General features: G+C 45.9%; 1 protein-coding gene across 2 annotated transcripts in view; it reads right to left on the bottom strand.

Annotated features, from left to right (window-relative positions):
• The window catches only part of PAPOLA (poly(A) polymerase alpha), a 60,909-nt gene extending 45,240 nt beyond the window's left edge, over positions 1–15,669 (bottom strand). For both annotated transcript variants that reach the window (XM_081084005.1, XM_081084006.1), the window contains exon 1: positions 15,426–15,669. In XM_081084005.1, coding sequence (XP_080940131.1) covers positions 15,426–15,433 — 8 coding nt within the window. In that variant the 5' untranslated portion in view covers positions 15,434–15,669. The remainder of the gene's footprint in view (positions 1–15,425) is intronic.
• Positions 15,670–20,498: the final 4,829 nt, after the last annotated feature.

Below are 20,498 nucleotides of genomic sequence, written 5' to 3'. Positions count from 1 at the left end.
AAATGTCTTGAATAATAATACATATTTTCATCAACCTCCATGACTTCTGGTAATGGCATTCAAAACTGTCTACAAGTCTACTCAACTCTGCTGCAATCTGATAAAAGAGAAAAAACAGGCCTATTTTTCTCTGGTTTCACTTCTGCGACTAGTTATATTATTCTTGGTAAGTTTTATCTCTATGGATTTATAATAGAATTTATTGTATCTCTTCTCTAAGTTAGATGGCAAGCTAGGACTATTAAAACTATGACACATGTGACATTGAGGAGTTATCCAAACACAGAGCATTTTTTTAACACAATACTCAAAGAAAGTTCCATCTGCATACAAGCATAACCAATGAACACAGTAGGGGGGTGAGGGTCTGTGCTGGGGGGCGGGAGAGGGCAGGGAGAGATTAATCGGGGGGAAAGGAGACATATGTAATATTTTCAATAATAAAGAATTTTTTTAAAAAAAAAGTAAGAAAGAAAGCTCTATCTTTCCCCAATAATAGGCTGTCCAAGACCTGACTCTAATTAGGATATTTAGGTATTTAGAAAAGCAACATTTTTGTACAATTAACACAGTAGACTCCTTATTACAGCTAGACATTTGTTTCAAAAGTTTAGACATCCAGCTTTCCTTTCACCACTACAGTAGCAGCCATGAGTATGCTCAGGCTTCAAAAGGGCTTTTCTCCAGTGTCCTCCGCTGTGGCCAAAAGAAGACTGGACTCCAATGAGACCAATGAAATTGCCAATGTCAACTCCCGTCAGCAGATTTGGAAGCTGATCAAAGATGGGCTAATCATCCAAAAGCTTGTCATTGTCCATTCCCAGGCTCAATGCCAGAAAAACATCTTGGCCCACAGGAAGGGCAGGCATGCGGGCATAGGTAAGTGAAAGAGTACTGCCGATCCTCAAATGCCTGACAAAGTAACTTGGATGAGGAGGATGAGAATTCTTTGCAACTACTTAGAAGACACCGTGAATCTAAGAAGATTGACAGCCACATGTACCACTGCCTGTACCTGAAAGTGAAGGGTAACGTGTTCAAAAACAAGCAGATTCTCAGGGGACACATCCACAAGCTGAAGGCAGACAAGGCTCAGGAGAAGCTTCTGGCTGACCAGGCCAAGGCCCGCAGGTCTAAGACCAAGGAAGCAGCAAGTACTGCAAAGAGCAGCTGTAGGCCAAGAAAGAAGAAGTCATCAAGACTCTGCCCAAGGAGGAAGAGAACAAGAAATAAAGTGTCACCTTTCTTACCTGCACATAGTGGCTTTGGCAACTGGATTAATCATTTAATGAACATAGCCTTCAACTACCAAAAAAAGAGAAAAGTTTAGGCATCCAGTCCTGGCCAGTATGCTCAGTGGTTAGACCTTCAGCCTGTGCACCAGGGGTTGGTGGGTTCGATTCCTGGTCAAGGGCACACACCTGGATTGCAGATTCGATCCCAAGCTCTAGTTAGGGCAGGTGCCAGAGGCAACCAATCAATGTGTCTCCAAAATCGATTTTTCTCTCTCCTGTGCTCTCTCTCTCTCTCTCTCTCTCTCTCTCTCTCTCTCCCTCCCTCCCTCCCTCCCTCCCTCCCTCCCTTCCACTATCTCTAAAAAAATAAAAATAAATTAATAGGAAAAATCTCCTCCGGTGAGGATTAACAAAAACAAAAAAGGTTTAGGCATCCAATTTACCAATAAATACACTCTGAAATATCAAGTACTCTAATTACAAAGCTAACTCAAAGAGTGCAAGTTCCCATGATTTGTGAACTGCAGTTTGGTAGCCATACATTCAAACAAAATATGATCAATCTTTGGATATATTATTACTGATAATTATTCCTATTACAAGTCAGTGAAGAATGTTTAAAATACTCAAATGGGCTCTGACCGGTTTGGCTCAGTGGATAGAGAGTCGGCCTGCGGACCGAAGGGTCCCGGGTTCAATTCCAGTCAAGGGCATGTACCTTGGTTGCGGGCATATCCCCAGTGGGGGGTGTGCAGGAGGCAGCTGATCGATGTTCCTCTCTCATCGGCGTTTCTAACTCTCTAACCCTCTCCCTTCCTCGCAGTAAAAAATCAATAAAATATATTTAAAAAAATAAAAAATAAAATAAAATACTCAAATGGTTTTGGTATATACAGTAAAATTTAAATTCCAGATGCCAAAATATATTTCAAAACATTTAAGAAATTATAGCTATTGCAAAATGTTAAAGAAGATAAACACAATTTTCAGAACCACATTTAAGCAAGACACAAATCCCAAAAGCCATACACAAAAAAGATTTGCCTAAATGAAAATACTCTCAACTTTTATATAGCAACAATACATCATAAACAAAGATAAAGTAAATAAGTGAGGAAAATACATGCAACCTCTGCCAAAATAGTAATATTATAAGTACGTGCACGCACAGTTTCACTGCATATCAGGAAAACAAATCAAGACAACCATTTTCTGCCAGACTGGAGAAAAACAAAGTTGATGGATAGCTGATAAAAATTAAAAACTTATTATGTAGGAAGACTAAATGGTGATGGTTGGAGAATTGACTTGAGGTGGTGAACACACAATAAGTGTACAGATGATGTATTATAAATTCTACACCTGAAACGCAGATAATTTTATTAACCAATGTCACCCCAATAAATTCCACAAAAAAGTTTTTGTGTTTTGTTTTAAAAGAATAAGGTAGTTATTATGTGTAAGTTGCACGGATACATATCCACAATGTCAGGTAAAAGGCTGTTAAATATAATTATGATAAAAGCTACTATTTAATGAAACATATTCCAGGTTATGTATGAAGCACTTTATATAATTCCCAACTGTTCCTAACAATTCTATTAACTCTCTCCACTTAACAGGTAAAGAAAATTAGAGAAAAAGAAAAGACTTACCTAAATTCACTGAACTATGGTACCAGGCATCTGATTATAATTATAACCTCTATGTATAGAGGCTAGAGAGTGTCTCTATACATCTTTCACAATACAGCCTTATATTTTTAAAAATAATGTGTAGTGTGCCTATATGCAGAAACGAGATGACAAAATTTCCTTTTCTATTTTATAAATTTGTTTCAATTTATTAAATTATTCTTAACAAATGTTAATGATATCATATAAAAGTTGAAAACCTTCTAATTCTACTACCCACCATTAAATTAAGCTAGTGACAGTAAGAGACTAAAATCATCACCTGGCAAAAAGGTAAACCAAACAAATGCTCAATTTAAAACAATTAAGCAGCTAAAAACCAAGTTTATGCTAATCAAATGCATTATTTTAAAGAAGTAAAATAAAGATTTTAAAAATGAGTTTTTCGGTGCAGTTCTTATTAGAAACTAGAGGCCCGGTGAACAAAAATTTGTGCATTCGGGATGGGGGGAAATCCCTTAGCCCAGCCTGTGCCCTCTTGCAGTCTGGGACCCCTTGGGGGATGTCCACCTGCTGTCTTAGGCCCACTCCCTGGGGGATTGGGCCTAAGCTGGCAGTCAGACATCCCTCTAGCAGTCCAACAGCCCTCGGGGGATGTCCACTTGCCAGCAGGGAGCAGGCCTAAACTGTAGTCGGATATCCTTAGCACTGCTGAGGAGGCGGGAGAGGTTCCCGCCACCACCCCTGTACTGGCAGCCGTCAGCCTGGCTTGTGGCTGAGCAGAGCTGACCACCAGAGGGCAACTCCTGCATTGAGCGTCTGCCCCCTGGTGGTCAGTGTGTGTTATAGTGCCCAGTCATTCCCAGTGGTTCTACTGTTAGGGTCAATTTTCATATTACCCTTTTATTATATAGGATAGAGGCCTTGTGCATGGTGGGGGCCAGATGGTTTTCCCTGAAGGCTGTCCCAGATCAGGGTGGGGGTCCTGCTGGGGTGCCTGGCCAGCCTGGGTGAGGGGCTGATGGCTGTTTGCAGGCTAGCCACAGCCCCTTCAGGGGGGGGACCCTCACCCAATGGGGGTGTGGTCAGCCTGGGTGAGGGGCTGAGGGCCATGTTCAGGCTGGCCACGCCCCCCCCCCCTGTGACCCAAGCTCCCAGCCTCTCCTTTTTTTCTTTTTTTTTTTTCTGGGATTTATTTATCTTCTATAATTGAGCAGAAGCCACGGCCTGGCTGGAAGCAGGTATCTGGGATTTACTTATCTTCTATAATTGAAACTTTGTAACCTTGAGCTGAGCCCAGGGCCGGCCAGGGGAGGCAGGAAGCTTGGCTTCCTCCATCGCTGGGGGCAACCCAAGCCTCCTGCTCGCTCCAGCTCGCTCCAGCTCTGTGGCCGCCGCCATCTTGGTTGGGTTAATTTGCATACTCGCTCCTGATTGGCTGGTGAGTGTGGCTTGTGGGTGTAGCAGCGTGAAGGAGTGATGGTTAATCTGAATCTTTCTGTTTTATTAGTGTAGATAGCAAATACTGGCCTGGCTGGTGTGGTTCAGTGATTGAGCATCAAACCACGAAGCAAGAAGAGGTCACCAGTTTAATTCTGATCAAGGCACATGCCCAGGTTTCAGGCTCAATCCCTAGCAGGGGGCATGCAGAAGGCAACTAATCGATGGTTCTCTCTCATAAATGTTTCTCTCTCTTTATCCTCCCTTCCTCTCTCTCTAAAATCAATAAAAACATATTTTAGGGGGGGGAAAGAATGAAAGAAAGAAGCCCGGCAGGTGTGCCTCAGTGTTTGAGCACTGACCTATGAATAGGAAGTCAGGGTTTGATTCCCGGTCAGGGTACATCCCTATGCTGCAGGCTCCATCCGTGGTGGGGGCATGTGGGAGGCATCCAATCAATGATTCTCTCTTATTGATGTTTCTATCTCTCTCTCCCTCCCTCTGCATTCCTTTCTGAAATAATAAAAATATACTTAAAAAAGAAATAGCAAATATAAGCAATATCATGCTTTATTAACCACTCCAGAAAACTGCTAAGGCATCCAAAGTGATCCAACTTCATCAATCCAATTTTCCTAAAATCACCTTTTTCTCATTTAACTCATTTTTGCCAAAAAGTATCCTATATAATAAAAAGGTAATATGCAAATTGACCCTAACAGCAGAATGACCGGTCACTATGATGACATGCAGTGACCACCAGGGGGCATTCGCTCAACATAGGAGCTGTCCCCTGGTGGTCAGTGCATTTCCACAGGGTGAGCACCGCTCAGCCAGAAGCCGGCTCATGGCTGGCCAGCACAGTGGCAGTGGCGGAAGCCTCTCCTGTCTCCTCCGTGGCAGCGCTAAGCCATTAGTCGGAAATCCCCCAAGGGCTCCTGGGCTGCCAGAGGGATGTCTGACTGCCAGCTTAGGTCCGATCCCCTGGGGGGAGCAGGCCTAAGCTGGCAGGTGGACATCCCCCGAGGGGTCCTGGACTGCGAGAGGGTGCAGGCCGGACTGAGGGACCCCTGAGTGCATGAATTTTCATGCACTGGCCTCTAGTAGTATAATAACTACTTAAGCTGAAATTTACTGAACTCATAAATACATGTGAAAGACAACTTTAAAATCAGTAATACAAAGACAAAGTCTGTTCTCAGTGACAGTCTCAAATTTGGTCTGAGATTCAGATCCTTAACAGATAGCTTGGGGTGGTAGCTGGCTATGAGGGATCAATGGGTGAAGACTTTCAACAATAAATATTAAAACACACACACACATGCAAAGTAAAAGCTTAAAATAAATATTACAAAAACAAGAAAATCAACAGAAGGAAAAACTGAGAGGTGTGCCCTCTAAATCAGTGGTCGCCAACCCTTCAGACCTCGCGGACCATCAGTTGGCGACCACTGCTCTAAATGTCAGGCAAGGAGGGAGGAAAGTGAGGTCTAGGTAGATGACTAACACAAAAGAAAAGTACAACATGCCCTAACCAGTTTGGCTCAGTGGATAGAGCACTGGCCTGCGGACTGAAGGGTCCCAGGTTTGATTCCAGTCAAGGGCATGTACCTTGGTTGCGGGCACATCCCCAGTGGGGGGTGTGCAGGAGGCAGCTGATCGATGTTTCTCTCTCATCAATGTTTCTGACTCTCTATCCTCTCCCTTCCTCACTGTAAAAAATCAATGGAATATATTTTTAAAAAAAGAAAGAAAAGCACAACTAATCAACAATGATGCTTTCCCAAATAGTAAATGTTTAGTATCTTTGCATCCCAATCTAAACAAAGCTCATACTACTGATGAATTCCTGCCTCCTCATATTAGGCATTTGGTATATGCCAGTGATGGCAAACCTATGACACGCGTGTCAGAGGTGACATGCAAAATCATTTTTTGGGTTGATTTTTCTTTGTTATATGGCATTTAAATACATAAAATAAACATCAAAAATATGTCTTTGTTTTACTATGGTTGCAAATATCAAAAAATTTCTGTATGTGACACAGCACCAGAGTTAAGTTAGGGTTTTTCAAAATGCTGACACGCCGAACTCAAAAGGTTCGCCATCCCTGGTATATGCTGTGGCCCATGGTATTAACAGGGTCAATTGCCTCAGAGTAAGCAGCTACCAGCCAACAGAAAACACTTTATCATTTCTTTGTAGTTTTTAGTCAGTCAAGCTAAAACTGAAAGCCTGATATTCTTCTTTGGAAGCAATCAGACAAATCACAGTAATTTATTTAATGTATCAATACACCATAGTATAATCTGTTGTTTAAAGGCCTTAAACATAATGTGCCCATCCAGATTAAGCAGGAATAATAAGATACTGGACAGAAAAGAAATAGGGATCTCTCTAAACTACGTGAATGTGCATTAAATATTAATTTTTAACAGGAATATTACATAGGTTAACATATTTTAATTTTACTAACAGCTTAGAGTTAGCATATAGCCAAGACAATGCATTCACACACTATGAAATTATTCTAAGGATGGCTAATTTGCCTGCCATGTATTCTGTGTAAGTGGTACTAAAATAAATACATTTAGAACCTAATTGTTTCTTCTTAAAATCTGTATTCCACGTGGATCATCCAGCCAATATTTAGAAAGCAGGAGCAGAAGTTCAGCCACAGATGAACTAAGTTTATGCTGAAGGGGAATAAATTATGATGAAGCCCAAGGCCAAACTTTGGAAATTTAACATTTATTTTGCAGAGAAAGGTACTTGTACTTCAATTATAATAATGGCCAGATTATTTTTCCTTTCTTCCAACTGCCCCTTTGTTCTCTCTCCAAAGGGTCTTCAAAAGAAATGCATACCTCTCTCTTCAAAGAATGTTTGGAAAAACGTAGGTATAAGAGGACTTTTAATTTTTAGGAAGACAAATTATTACTTGAGTTATTTCCCCCATTAAAGCCTTTTAAGACATACATTTCCTATCACTGACCAATATTTAATACTGACATGATTATTAGTCTTCTCATTTTGTACTACTAGAAGTACAAGACCAGACAAACCACAGCACTCCTGAATCAATCTGCCAAGAACATTTTGAAAGAAACATAGACTCTGAAAAAGTATAAAAATGTATTGCAAAGAAACAGTCAAAAATACATTAATGCATAGTATTATTCACCATAACTCCAGGAAATGCAATTTAGAGGTCACTGATGACCAAGATGCCAGGAATATTATTCATAACCCCAAACTATAAAAACCACCATAAACTGCAAGAAACTGGTTTGTGGGCAAAATATAGAGGAAATATAAATTTGAAAGACAATTTTGTGACAGAAGAGGAAGAAAATAAAGATATGTTTAAAAATAACAACTACATTTTCTTTCCCCAGACTTCAATTTCCACAAATAAAAATGCTATACAATTCTGGAGAGCTGTAATCCAAAGTTTAAAAAGTGACAAACACCTTTCCACCGAAGGCAGTGGTCACAAAATGGACTTTGTAACTGGTAAATCTATACATAGCTTTAAATAAAACAGTCACTAAAAATACATACTAATATCTTAATTCTATGTTATACTTTCACGTATACCATACGTATATAACAAATGTTACCATAAAAGATTTTACTATTCAATTGTTCTAAAAACAACTTGATATTGAAATTTAGTTCTATTAAGACATGTAAACAGACTCCAACTGAGCTGATCAAACAGTTCCCAACAAGGTTCACAGGCAATGTGGTACAGTACTAGAATGAGAATGGAACATGGCACCCAGGGTTGAATTAAGGCCCAATCTACAACTTAGCACCCTTAGTTCTTTGGACAAGTAACTACTTTGAGCCTCAATTTAACCAACTTTAAGGAGAACTAATGTCTCCTCCAATGCTGTTATTTTGCTAACTGTAAACTGAGACTGTGCAATTACTTAAAAGGTGCTGAATATTCAAAACAATAAACAGAATAACAGACATGCGTCCGTCCCACCAGAGAAATAGCTAATAATCCAAATGGACTCATTTTGCCTGTGAGTCGTCTTTATAAACTTGCCTACATGCAAGTGAAGGTGAAATTTAATTGTAATGTTAATTTAAAGATGGCTTAGCTACCGAAGAATGTAATGTTCTAATGAATCAAAGATTTTAAAGATTATATATAATCAAGTCAAGAAGCTTTTGCCTAAGCGACGGTGGGAGTTATGAGGACTAGAACTGAATCTATATATATAAAAGCCAAGCGACCGAAACAACAGAACGACCGGAACAACCAGTCGCTATGACGCGTACTGCAGCAGCCAACTGGCCCGATCGGGGCCCCGACCAACCCCGCACCCTGATCGGGAGTGGGGCCAGCTGGCCAACCGCCTGCGGCCCCTCCCCCCAGCCAACCTCCCGCATGTCCCCCCTCCCCCGCTGGCCCGGCCCAATCAGCCCCCAACGGTGCGGGCGGGCCGGACGCCACCCATGCACCAATTCGTGCACTGGGCCGGGCCTCTAGTAGGTTCATAAATGTACTCAACTCGAATACCTTCCCTCCCAACTTTTCCATGAAAAAGCATAAACTGAAAACATGCTTAAAGTAAAATACCACAGTTTAAAACCATAACTAACATTCATTAAGCAGCAAACAATTCATTACACAATCTCCAAATCCTAAAACCTGTGAATCAAAATTTCTCACTTAGCCCAGCCAGAGTGGCTCAGTGGTTGAACATCGACCTAGGAACTAAGAGATAATATAAATTTGAAAGGCAGATTTATATTTATTCTCTTAAATAAAGAAAAAATGTCTTTAAATCATGTGTCCTTTCCTCCACACTATGTTAAAAAACCACCAGAGCCCTAACCAATTTGGCTCAGTGGATAGTGTCGGCCTGCAGACTGAAGGGTCCCATGTTCGATTCTGGTCAAGGGCACGTACCTGGGTTGCGGGCACATCCCCAGCAGGGGGTGTGCAGGAGGCAGTTGATTGATGTTTCTCTCTCATCGATGTTTCTATCTCTCTCCCTTCCTCTCTGTGAAAAATCAATAAAATATATTTAAAAAAAAACAAAAAAAACCACCAGAGCTGATGCACTGACACCACCACTAAAAATAGCAGCTTGAGGCAGTTGTTAGCTGTTACTATACAGCAGTAATTCTCAAACTTTCTGGTCTTAGGATGATTTTATAACTTTTAAAATTTACTGAGGACCCCAAAGAGCTTTTGTTTATATGGATTTTGTCTCCCTGTATTTACTGCATTGGAAATGATAAACTGGGAAATTTCTTTAATGTTTACTCATTTAAGTAACAAGAAATCCATCACATCCTATCTAATAAAGAGGGAATATGCTAATTGACCCTCACACCGTTGCAAAGATGGCGGCACCCACAGCCAACAAGGAGGGAATATGCTAATTGACTGTCATCTCAGCCCCCTCAGCCCCACCGGGGGCGCCTGCGTCCGGAGTCCCCCAGTCCTCTCAGCCCCACAGCCTCCCAGGGCCGGCCCGAGGCGCAGGCGAGCCTTGGCTGTCGACTGCCCAGCCGCCCAAGGCCGGCCCAAGGTGCAGGTAACCAGGGCCGGCTGAGGCTTGCACTGCCAGCAGTGGCAGCAGCAGAGGTGTGATGGGGGTATCGCCTTCCCCTGACCACCATGTCACCTCCCACCCCTGAGGGCTCCTGGACTGTGAGAGGGGGCAGGCCAGGCTGAGGGCCCCCCCTTCCCGTGCATGAATTTTCATGCACCGGGCCTCTAGTGTTAACATAAATAACTTAAAAAAAAGAAATAACTGCTTCCCAAAACAAAAATTGTTAGAAGCATGACACTGTTTTACATTTTGCAAATCTCTTTAATTCTGGCTTAACCAGAGACAGCTGGATTCCCTTATTTGTTTCTGCATTCAATCCCTTTCAATAAGCTGTTTTTATAGCTACATATGAAGAAAACCTGTCATCATACCATTATAACTGGAGAAGAGTATTTTAGTAACCTTTCAAATAATTGTGAATAGTCTTCTTGGATACTACACCAAAACTCCACAAGTGATTATTTCATTCATATTATAGTATGAAAGCTGAAACCAGATCAATAAACCCTTTGTACTTTGTTGCATTAAAATCCATTGGTCTACCTTGCACTTTGAATGTACCTTTTACTCACAAGTGATTTTATTATACCACTAGAGGCCAGTGCACAAGAACTGTGCAATGGGGTAGGGGGTCCCTCAGCCTGGCCTGTGCCCTCTCCCAGTCCGGGATCCCACAGCAGACATCCCTCTCGCAGTCCGGGACCCCTCGCTCCTTACCTCCCACCTGCAATGGAGGCGAGAGAGGCTCCCGCCACCACTGCTGTGCTTGCCAGCCATGAACCCAACTTCTGGCTGAGCGGCAGTCCCCCTGTGGGAGCACACTGACCATGAGGGGGCAGCTCCTGCATTGAGCATCTGCCCCCTGGTGGTCAGTGAGAGTTATAGCGACTGGTCGATTTGCATATTATGCTTTTATTATATCGGCCTGGTGCACAAAAATTTGTGCACTGGGGGGGGGGGGAGGGTCCCCTCAGCCCAGCCTGTGCCCCCTCAGGGGATGACCACCTACTGGCTTAGGCCCGCTCCCCGGGGGATTGGGCCTAAGATGGCAATCAGACATCCCTCTGGCAGCCCAGCAGCCCTCGGGGGATGTCCACTTGCCAGCGGGGAGCAGGCCTAAACTGCAGTTGGACATCCTTAGCGCTGCTGAGGAGGCAAGAGAGGCTGCCGCCGCCACCACCACTGTACTGGCAGCCATCAGCCTGGCTTGTGGCTGAGTAGAGCTCCTCCCATGTGAGAGTGCCCTGACCACCAGAGGGCAGCTCCTGCATTGAGCATCTGCTTCCTGGTGGTCAGTGTGTATCATAGTGACCAGTCATTCGCAGTCATTCTGCTGTTAGGGTCAGTTTGCATATTACCCTTTTACTATATAGGATAGAGGCCCGGTGCACGGGTGGGGGCCGGCTGGTTGGCCCTGAAGGGTGTCCCAGATCAGGGTGGGGGTCCCACTTGGGTGCCTGGCCAGCCTGGATGAGGGGATGATGGCTGTTTGCAGCTGGTCGCACCCCCTTCAGGGTGGGGGTCCCCACTGGGGTGCCTGGTCAGTCTGGGTGAGGGGCTGAGGGCCGTTTTTAGGCTGGCGGGTGACTGAAGCTCCCAACCTCTCCTTTTCTTTTTTTTTTTTTTTTTTATTCTGGGATTTATTTACCTTCTATGGCTGTAACTGGAACTGAGAGCCGGCTTCAGCTCTGAGGCTCAGCTCCAGCTCTGAGACCTCAGCTGCTGAAAGCAGGTATCTGGGTTTGTTTGGTTTCTATAATTGAAACACTGTTGCAGCTCCAGCTCTGAGGCCCAGCTGGCTGAAAGCAGTTTTCTGGGGTTTGTTTAGCTTCTATAACTGCAACATTGTTTCTTAGAGTGCAGCTCAGAGGCTGGCAGTGGCAGGCGGGGAACCTTGGCTTCCTCCATCACTGAAGCAAGCAAGCCGCCTGTTCGCTTCAGCTGCCTGGCTGCTAGCCGCCATCTTGGTTGGCAGTTAATTTGCATATCACCCAGATTAGCCAATGGGAAGCGTAGCGGAGGTACAGTTAATTACCCTTTTTGTCTTTTATTAGATAGGATGATTGGTGATTTGGAATATGTGGGCTCACTGAATTATACATATCTTCCAGATGCTGACACATTATTACACACTATCCAAAAAACTATACAAATTAATATCACCACTAATCAACTTAGAAACATGTTTAATTGTTGAGAGGCTATCAAGCATTACAATGGCAGAACCACGCTTTCCAAAATTCTAATTTTGGCTTGAAAGCTCAAATTTTATCACTGACCACAAATACTACGTTATATTCCTTAAAGAGGCAGGCTCACTTCATTTTCAAGTAAATGTTAAATAGTCAAGTATGACTATCCACGGTACATCACTTGTTTTTTTTTAGGTAAAAATAGAGCTTCATAAGAAAAGCACTAGTTTAGTGATTCACAAATCACACAATCATACATGTGTCCTCAAAACAGCCATTCTACTTTTTAGAAACAGCTTTATGTGTAATTCCCATTTTATCACAGAATGTTTATAAGAAATTCAAGATCAACATTTAATAAAACTAACATTACTGATTCATCAAGGACTTTTAATAAACTTGTATACGGTGAAGAAATACAATGACTACGACCACAATGCTAACTCTGCCTTGATTCTTCCTAAGCCCTGAATAGTATTAGCCATCATTTCTTTTGCACCATTGGTGCAAGAGTCAGTATAGTATAAAATCATACCTCAGTACTGTTATGAAAATAGTTTGGATTTTATGTACTCCTTGAAAGGATCTCAGGAACTCCCACACCCCAAGGCTTCCACAGGTCACTCCGTGAACCACTGCTATAAACAATATTAGTATCCACCAACATGTCCCTGTTCCAACTGATGACCACATCAAACTACTTCAATCCCTTTTGGTGACAGCCCCACAAATATTTGTGAGAAAAGTTATTATAGCCCAAGTCTATTGCTAAATATCAGCAATCGGAATACAGTTTCCATCAGGACATTATACTCTGTATTAATGCAGTGGTTCTCAACAAAAAGATTTTGCCCCAGAGTACATATGGCAACATCTAGTCTTTTTTTGGTTATCACTACTAGGAAGATGGGAAGGTGGGGCTGCTGAAACCTAGCAGGTAGAGGGGCAGGAATGCTGTCATACACTCTACAATACACAGGACAGCCCCATGAGAGATTATATACAGCCCAAAATGTGAGAAACTCCATTAATTGAACCTCATTACCATCAAAACTGTTGGAAGCTTTCATCACCATGGCTCTTAAATCATATGAACCTTTCAAAATTATAGATGCAATTACGTATGATTTTTAGACAAAATATGGGCTTGTTCACAACTTCAATAATTTATTTTGATTTGGTCCAGTCTGACAGCTCACCTACGGTCTGTGCCTCAACCCTACCCACCCACCCACCCAAATTTGACAGGACAGGCATACCCAAAATTAAAGTCAAAGTCAAACCTAATATAGCCTAGAAATCACAATTCAAAACTGCAAAGGAACAAAAATTAAAGACAGCTGACACCAGAACATGAAAAACAAAGCAAAGTAATGAGGGAAAGGGTCTATCTAACTAGGCAGACTTGGTCTTTTGTTGTACACTTTGGGTTAAAAATGAGAGGGCTAGCCAATGAAAAATCTGCCATGTCGCTGACATTTCAAGAAGCACCCTGGAAAGACAATAGCCCGGTATAAATTCTCGGTCTTGACTCTCTTCCATCTCACACATTTGAACTGCTGCCTAAGAATTTGAAGCACCTAGGCTTTCAAAGGAAATGTACACATCCCTCCTCAAAGAAAGTTTGGGAAAAGTAGGTATAAATCGACTTTCGCTTTCTAGAAAGACAATTACTTGAGCTATTTCCTCATTGAAGTCTTTTAATGCATACATTTCCCATCACTGATCCATTTTTAAATACAGCCAAGATTACCAGAAAGCGAAGTCCCTTTTCAAAAGCAGCAACAAAATGTGAGCTAACACAAAGAAGTCACATGGCACCACTGCACACATTTAGGTTTATTGTAATAGCTGCTGAACGGGAAAAGGCCACAAAAATCTTGCTCAGACAGGGTTCTTCCCGGTGCGTTCTATGAAACGATGAATCAACTAGGAATCCTGCAGATTCTAAGATCTTAGGTCTGTATATTTAATTAAACTAACAAATATTCTCATTACAGAAATACGTTGCTAAGCCTCTTGACAAAAATGACAGGCGCGTGTGAAAAAAAAGGAGCATGAAATTCCTTTTGAAACGATTGTGTAAAAAGCGGATGTCTTTAAAGCCTGTGTCAAAGTTAGAGCCTCACCTGTAAGAGACACGCACACACATACACGGATATACCTACACTCACATACAGGGTGAGGGGACAGCGGATTCACAGTTGTTTGTATGGAACACAATAGTTAATAAATAATAATACAAAAAGAAACTGTTTCTCATACATCCCTAAGCCAACTTTTGCCCCCACCCTATCTAAATGAAACTGTAAAGCTATCGTCGATAGGTGCAAAAAAAGAAACTGTCTTTACTTAAGAAACAAAAACCTGGTGTGCTACCATAGGTGTCTAGAAACCATTATTTCGCATTTAAGTAAAAATTCCAGGACATACCTCGTTTTGGAGCTACAAAGAAACCACCTCCCTCCCTCCCCCGTCTGACAGGGGCACTCCACTCTGAAATGCAGTCTCCCTACTCAGGCCTCAACGCGGCTGTCTAAACGCCGAAAACAAGCGGCACGTAACCGGTCTATCCCAACGACCATCTCCAAAATGACATCGCCTCCTTTCAGTGAGAAAGGGGAAACTTTCCAAGTGTGAAATGCAGGCCGAGGGAGATTCCAAGGCACCAAGGGGACGGCTGCAGGTCGACACTCGGAAAAACACAAAGTATCGGGAAGAGGTGGCGGCAGGTCGTATGTTGCAATTCGCGTGCAAATCCCATCAAAACAAACCGGGGCGAGCGAGCGAGCGACGCGGAAGCTGGCGCGTGTCGGCGGGCACCCCGGCCGGCGGGGGAGGAGGGGTTCGAACCGCGGGGCTCCACGCTCCAAGCCGGGCTTTGAACCAGCGCCGCAGCAGCCTCCGACGTGGAAGGGGGTTCGTGCTGGGGCCCGGCTTGGACATCCGGGACGCGCGGAGGGAGGCCGGGCGCAGGAGCAGCAAAATGCTCCGGGAGGCGCGCGCAGACCCGCGGGGAGCAGGGCCCCCCTTCCCCGCCGGACCCCGCTCGGGTTGTGCTTGGGTCCGGGGGCCGCGGCGGGGAAGCGGGAGTAGCGGAGCTGGGTTCCCGGCTCTCCCGGAAGGGGAAGGCCCCGGCCCGCCGGCGACCGAGGGGGAAGTGGGGCCCGAGCACCAGGGGAAGTGCGGCAGCGGGCGGGTGAGGAAACAGGAAGCACCCCAGTCCCGCCGACCTCCCCCCGCGGGGCGAGGGCCCGGCCCGCGCGCCACCCTCCCCTCCGGCCCCGACGCCCCCAAGGCCCCGCCAGCATGCGAAAGGAAACAGAACACAAATGACTTACAACGGCATCGTCTCCTGCGCCGGCACCGCCCAGTCACTTCCCCCCCGCAACCGCCGCCGCTGCCGCCCTGGGCATGATCCACTGAGGCGGGAGGGAGGGGGGGGCCTGCCGCAGCCCAGGGTCCAACCCCACTCCCGCACCCGCTCCCGCCGCTTTAAGCGCTTCTCCTCCTTCCCCCTCGTCCTAACATGGCGCCCGAGCGCTACCACAGCAACGTTCTAGAACCGCTGACGCCGCCACGCACGCCGGGCGCGCGCCTGCGCAGAGGCCACCCGGTGCCGCGAAGCCTCACGGGAAAGGTAGTTCGTGAGGCGGCGGACGGCCGGGCAATTTCCGCCGCAATTAGCATATTCCCACACGCCTCCGCGAGGAGTGCGGTGCGTCTGAGGGAGCGCGAGGTCCGTCCAGCGGGGAGCTCCCGTGGCCGACGCGGGCGACGCGGCCCGGACGGCGCGAGGAAGGGCTCGGAGAGACCCCCGGGACCGAGAGGGGCCGCTTCCGGCGCATAGTGAGGTCCCGCGGTTCTCGGCGCCTGAGGTCGCGGCGCCGGTGGGGGCGCTTGGAGGGGAGCGAGGCGCCCACGGGTGCCCCGAGCGAGCGCGGGGCGCAGGACGCGGCCACATGGGTGGGTGCCTTGGGGTTGCAACGCGTTACCCAACGGCTTCCTCCTGCTGTGCAGTGAGACTCGGCCTCATCCCTGTGGAAAGTGGTCGTGCGGAGTGGGGTGCAGAGGTGTCTGGGGGGACCCACCTTCTAGCCGGAAGTCCCGGGAGCTGGCGCTTGTCGGCTCTTCCGCCCACGGATGCCCCTGGGCGGGCTCCTGAGAAGTATTTGTTGAATGAAGAAGTTCGCGGGGCAGGGCTGGGACCGCCCCGTCGGTAACGGGAGCTCATTGCACCCCGCAACCAGCGACGGAACCCACGGGGCAGGCTGTCGCTCGGGACAACATCGGGCGGCGGCGACCGTCGGCCTTTTAAGCGGGTCTTGGAGCTGTGGCGGGTGGATCTCTCCTGCCAAATCCGCTCAGTTTCCCCGAGGGAGGCTGTGCGACCCGGCCCTAGCCTCTCCCTAGGGTGGGGCCTGGAGCCTTCCCTCCCACCCCCAGCAAGAGGGTGAGGAACGCAGCCGGAGCCACGCTCCACTCGGATCTGCCTCCCATCTTCACGCAGGTGGGTGCAAGGGCGGGGCAGGCAGGAGCCAGAGGCGGTGAAGTTGAAATTTTAAATTCCTTGCCCCCCAGAACAGTGGTTCTCAACCTTCTGGCCCTTTAAATACAGTTCCTCATGTGGTGACCCAACCATAAAATCATTTTCGTTGCTACTTCATAACTGTAATGTCGCTACTGTTATGAATTGTCAGGTAAATGTCTGATATGCAGGATGGTCTTAGGCGACCCCAGTGAAAGGGTCATTCGACTGTCAAAGGGGTCGCGACCCACAGGTTGAGAACCGCTGCCCCAGAAGCTCCAGTGGGGCAGGTCGGGACTGCCGGCTCCGTGGGAAAATGCAGAGTCCAAACCGCAGCCCACTGTGACCGCTTGGGGCTCTGGCGCGCTCGGCTGGAGGAAGGGACGTAACCGCCAAGCTCACACGGATTTCCGCGATCTTGGTACGAACAGAGGAGTGTGAGCTGCCTCACTGATGGCGTTTCATCTCGTTTCGGATGTGCGGCATTAGAGACAGCCTCGGGAACGTTCATTTCACCGGTTCCTTTTAAGTGTGGCTACCAGGGAATGTTACATTGTGTGTGCGGCCGTCATTTCCGCCGAACAGCGCTGCCTGGAGGCAGGCCTGGATCTGGTTCCCACGTCTGCTTGCTCCTTACCCTCTTGTCACCAAGGCGTCCTGGCTTGAGGACCCAAGAGCAGACCTTCCCTTAAAAAGTTTGAAAGTCTGAGATCCAGAGAAACCAATAAAATATGAAGGCGGTGGCCTTAAAGCTTGCTCATAAAGATGGCACCGATGATGGGCTTTTTGAGTTCAAGAATGGGACCTTCTTGAGTGTGTCCCTGTCCCACAGGGGCAGAGCTGTCCTCTGCCCGGCATCTCAGCGGAAAGGAGAGATGGACATCAGCCTGGAGCTGCCCCGCACCCCGTTTGGTGTCAGCCTTCCCTAGGCTGCTGCAGCCAGGCAGCACAACTGAAGAGAATTTGTAACGTTGCTCGCTCAAGGCGATAAAGGGAACTATCTCTGCAGATGGAGTTAAGGTGGATTTTACATAGGAGGTGACTTTAGAAATGTCCTGATAGGAGAGTTAAGACTTGCCCTGGATGGTTTGGCTCAGTGGATAGAGCGTTGGCCGGCGAACCAAAGGGTCCCGGGTTCGATTCTGGTTGAAGGCTCCTCCCCAGCCCGAGCCCTGGTCAGGACGAGTGCAGGAGGCAACCAATTGATGTGTTTCCTTCACATCGATATTTCTGTCTTTCCCTCTCTTCCACTCTCCCTAAAAATCAATGGAAAAATATCCTATGGAGGTCACAGTTCGATTCCCAGTCAGGGCACATGCCTGGGTTGCAAGCTCGATCCCCCAGTAAGGGGCTTGCAGGAGGCAGCCAATCAATCCTTCTATCTCATCATTGATGTTTCTATCTATCCCTCTCCCTTCCTCTCTGAAATCAATAAAAATATATTTTAAAATAATTTAAAAATAAAAGTACTTTTTTTAAAAAGATGACAACAGAGGGGGGAAGGAAAAGAAATCTTGATAGAAAACAATATTTGATTACTAGATGAGCATATCAGGTAGAGGGAAAAATTAAAAAGCAAAAAGGTGCTAAGTTGGGGTTATTTTCCACTATGAAAAAATACAGTGAAGATCTCTGACCCACGTAGACCTTAAATTCTGAGGGTTTGGGGCAAATAATAATCCCGTAATCAGAGGTGGGGATTACAGGTTGTGATTAAGAACCATGAAAGAGAGAAATTAGGTGTTAGGATTATGGGGAGGTCAACTTTAGAAAGAGTGGCCAGACAAGGCCTCTTGCAAGTGCTGACCTTTGAGCTGAGAGGCCTGAGGCCATTCTGAGAGATTGGAATTTTCTCTGTAGCTGGAGAAGCCATTGAAAGTTTAAAACTGAACAAGATTACATTTATATGTTTTGAAAAATCAAAAGAGTAGGCAATGGCCCTGACTGGTTTGGCTCAGTGGATAGAGCGTCATCCTGTGGACTGAAGGGTCCCAGGTTTGATTCCGGTCAAGGGCATGTACCTTGGTTGCGGGCATATCCCCAGTGGTGGGTGTGCCAGGAGGCAGCTGATCGATGTTTCTCTCTCATTGATGTTTCTAATTGTCTACCCTTCTCCCTTCCTCTCTGTAAAAAAATCAATAAAATACATTTAAAAATAAAAAAAAAAAAGTAGGGAATGAATTTGAACTAGGAGAGATTTTCAAGTTGAAGAACCTTGCCAGGGTTCAGGCAAAAGATGATGACACTTGAAATAAAGGAGTAAAGGAACCAGGTTGAGAGATTTAGGCAGGGTCCTTAATCCTGGTTGTGGGAGGTGATGGAGTAGGAGAAGACAAACATTATTAGAAAGGTTCTAGCCCTGACTGGTTTGGCTCAGTGGATGGAGCGTCAGCCTGCGGACTGAAGGGTCCCAGGTTCGATTCCGATCAAGGGTATGTACCTTGGTTGCAGGCACATCCCCAGTAGGGGGTGTGCAGGAGGCAGCTGATAGATGCTTCTCTCTCATCGATGTTTCTAACTCTCTTTCCCTCTCCCTTCATTGCCGGGGTCCAGCCCCAGCAGGTCCAGGGGTCCCCAAAGGTGTGGACGGAGTCAGCGAAGAAGGAATGACACGAAGACAGCGTTCAGTTGATCAGCAGCCTAGCCAGGATCTCCAGCCAGGATCTCCAGCCAAGTTCTGGTCTGGATCTCCAGCCAAGTTCTGGTTAGGATCTCCAGCCAGGTTCTGTGTCCATGTTCTCTTGCTAGGTTCTCCAGGTTCTCCAGCCAGGTTCTGTAGCCATGTTCCCTCGCTAGGTTCTCCAGCCAGGTTCTGCCCAGGTTCTCCAGCCAGGTTCAGTCACCAGGTTCTAGTCAGGTTCTCTTGCCAATTTCTGTAGTCAGGTTCAGCCCAGGATCTTTTGCCATGTTCTCTCGCTAGGTTCTGTCTCTAGGTTCTGAGGCCAGTTTCTGTCCAGGATCTTTTGCCATGTTCTCTCCAGCGAAGTTCTTCTGTCTCTAGAGAACGTTCTGTGTAGGTTCTGTGCCTAGGTTCTGTCTCTCTCTTCTGTCTCTCGCTGTCTTGTTACATCTGTATTTATACCAGTTGATTCAATCCTATCAATCTCTATTACAAAGGTTAGGGTGTTTCTTATCTCCGTTCCAGGGAGTAAAGATTATGTAACTTAAGCATGATTGTTCGTAGTTAAAGTGATTAATTACCCGCCTGGCACTTAGTTGAGTGGTTTTATTCCCTCCCTAACTTCAGGGGAAAATCCCTACCTGGGGAAACAATCTTTCTCAGAGAGGAGACCTTGGTTAAAACACATAGTGCCAAGAAGGTGAGCAAACATTTTAAGAACAGTATGCCATATATGCCAGGTCCTTTGAAATAGCAAGGATGGACCGGCTCCCGGCACTTCATCTCTGTAAAAAATCAATAAAATATATTTTAAATAAAAAATTAAAAAAAGAGCCAAAACCGGTTTGGCTCAGTGAATGGAGCGTCGGCCTGCAGACTAAAGGGTCCCAGGTTCAATTCCGGTCAAGGGCATGTACCTGGGTTGCGGGCACATCCCCAGTGGGGGATGCGCAGGAGGCAGCTGATCAATGTTTCTCTCTCATCGATGTTTCTAACTATCTCTCTCCCTTCCTCTCTGTAAAAAAGTCAATAAAATATATTAAAAAAAACAAAAATAAATAAAAATAAAAGAAAGAAAGGTTCTAGGGAGGGTGACAGAATGAATGGAGCTACCCAGTCACTGCAATCTATCTATGTATATTTAAGAGGCTAATATGCAAAGTGTCCCCTCAGGAGTTTGATCACTTGCTATGATATGTGCTGATGACCAGGGTGTGGCTTGGAATGAAGGAAGGCCCCAGCCAGCAGCTGGAAGGCCCCAATTGG

Source organism: Myotis nattereri (genome assembly GCF_964212035.1).
Source record: "Myotis nattereri genome assembly, chromosome: 1".
Lineage (NCBI taxonomy): Eukaryota > Metazoa > Chordata > Mammalia > Chiroptera > Vespertilionidae > Myotis > Myotis nattereri.
Note: the sequence above shows the minus strand (reverse complement) of the source record. Positions and strands in the feature narration are given on the sequence as shown.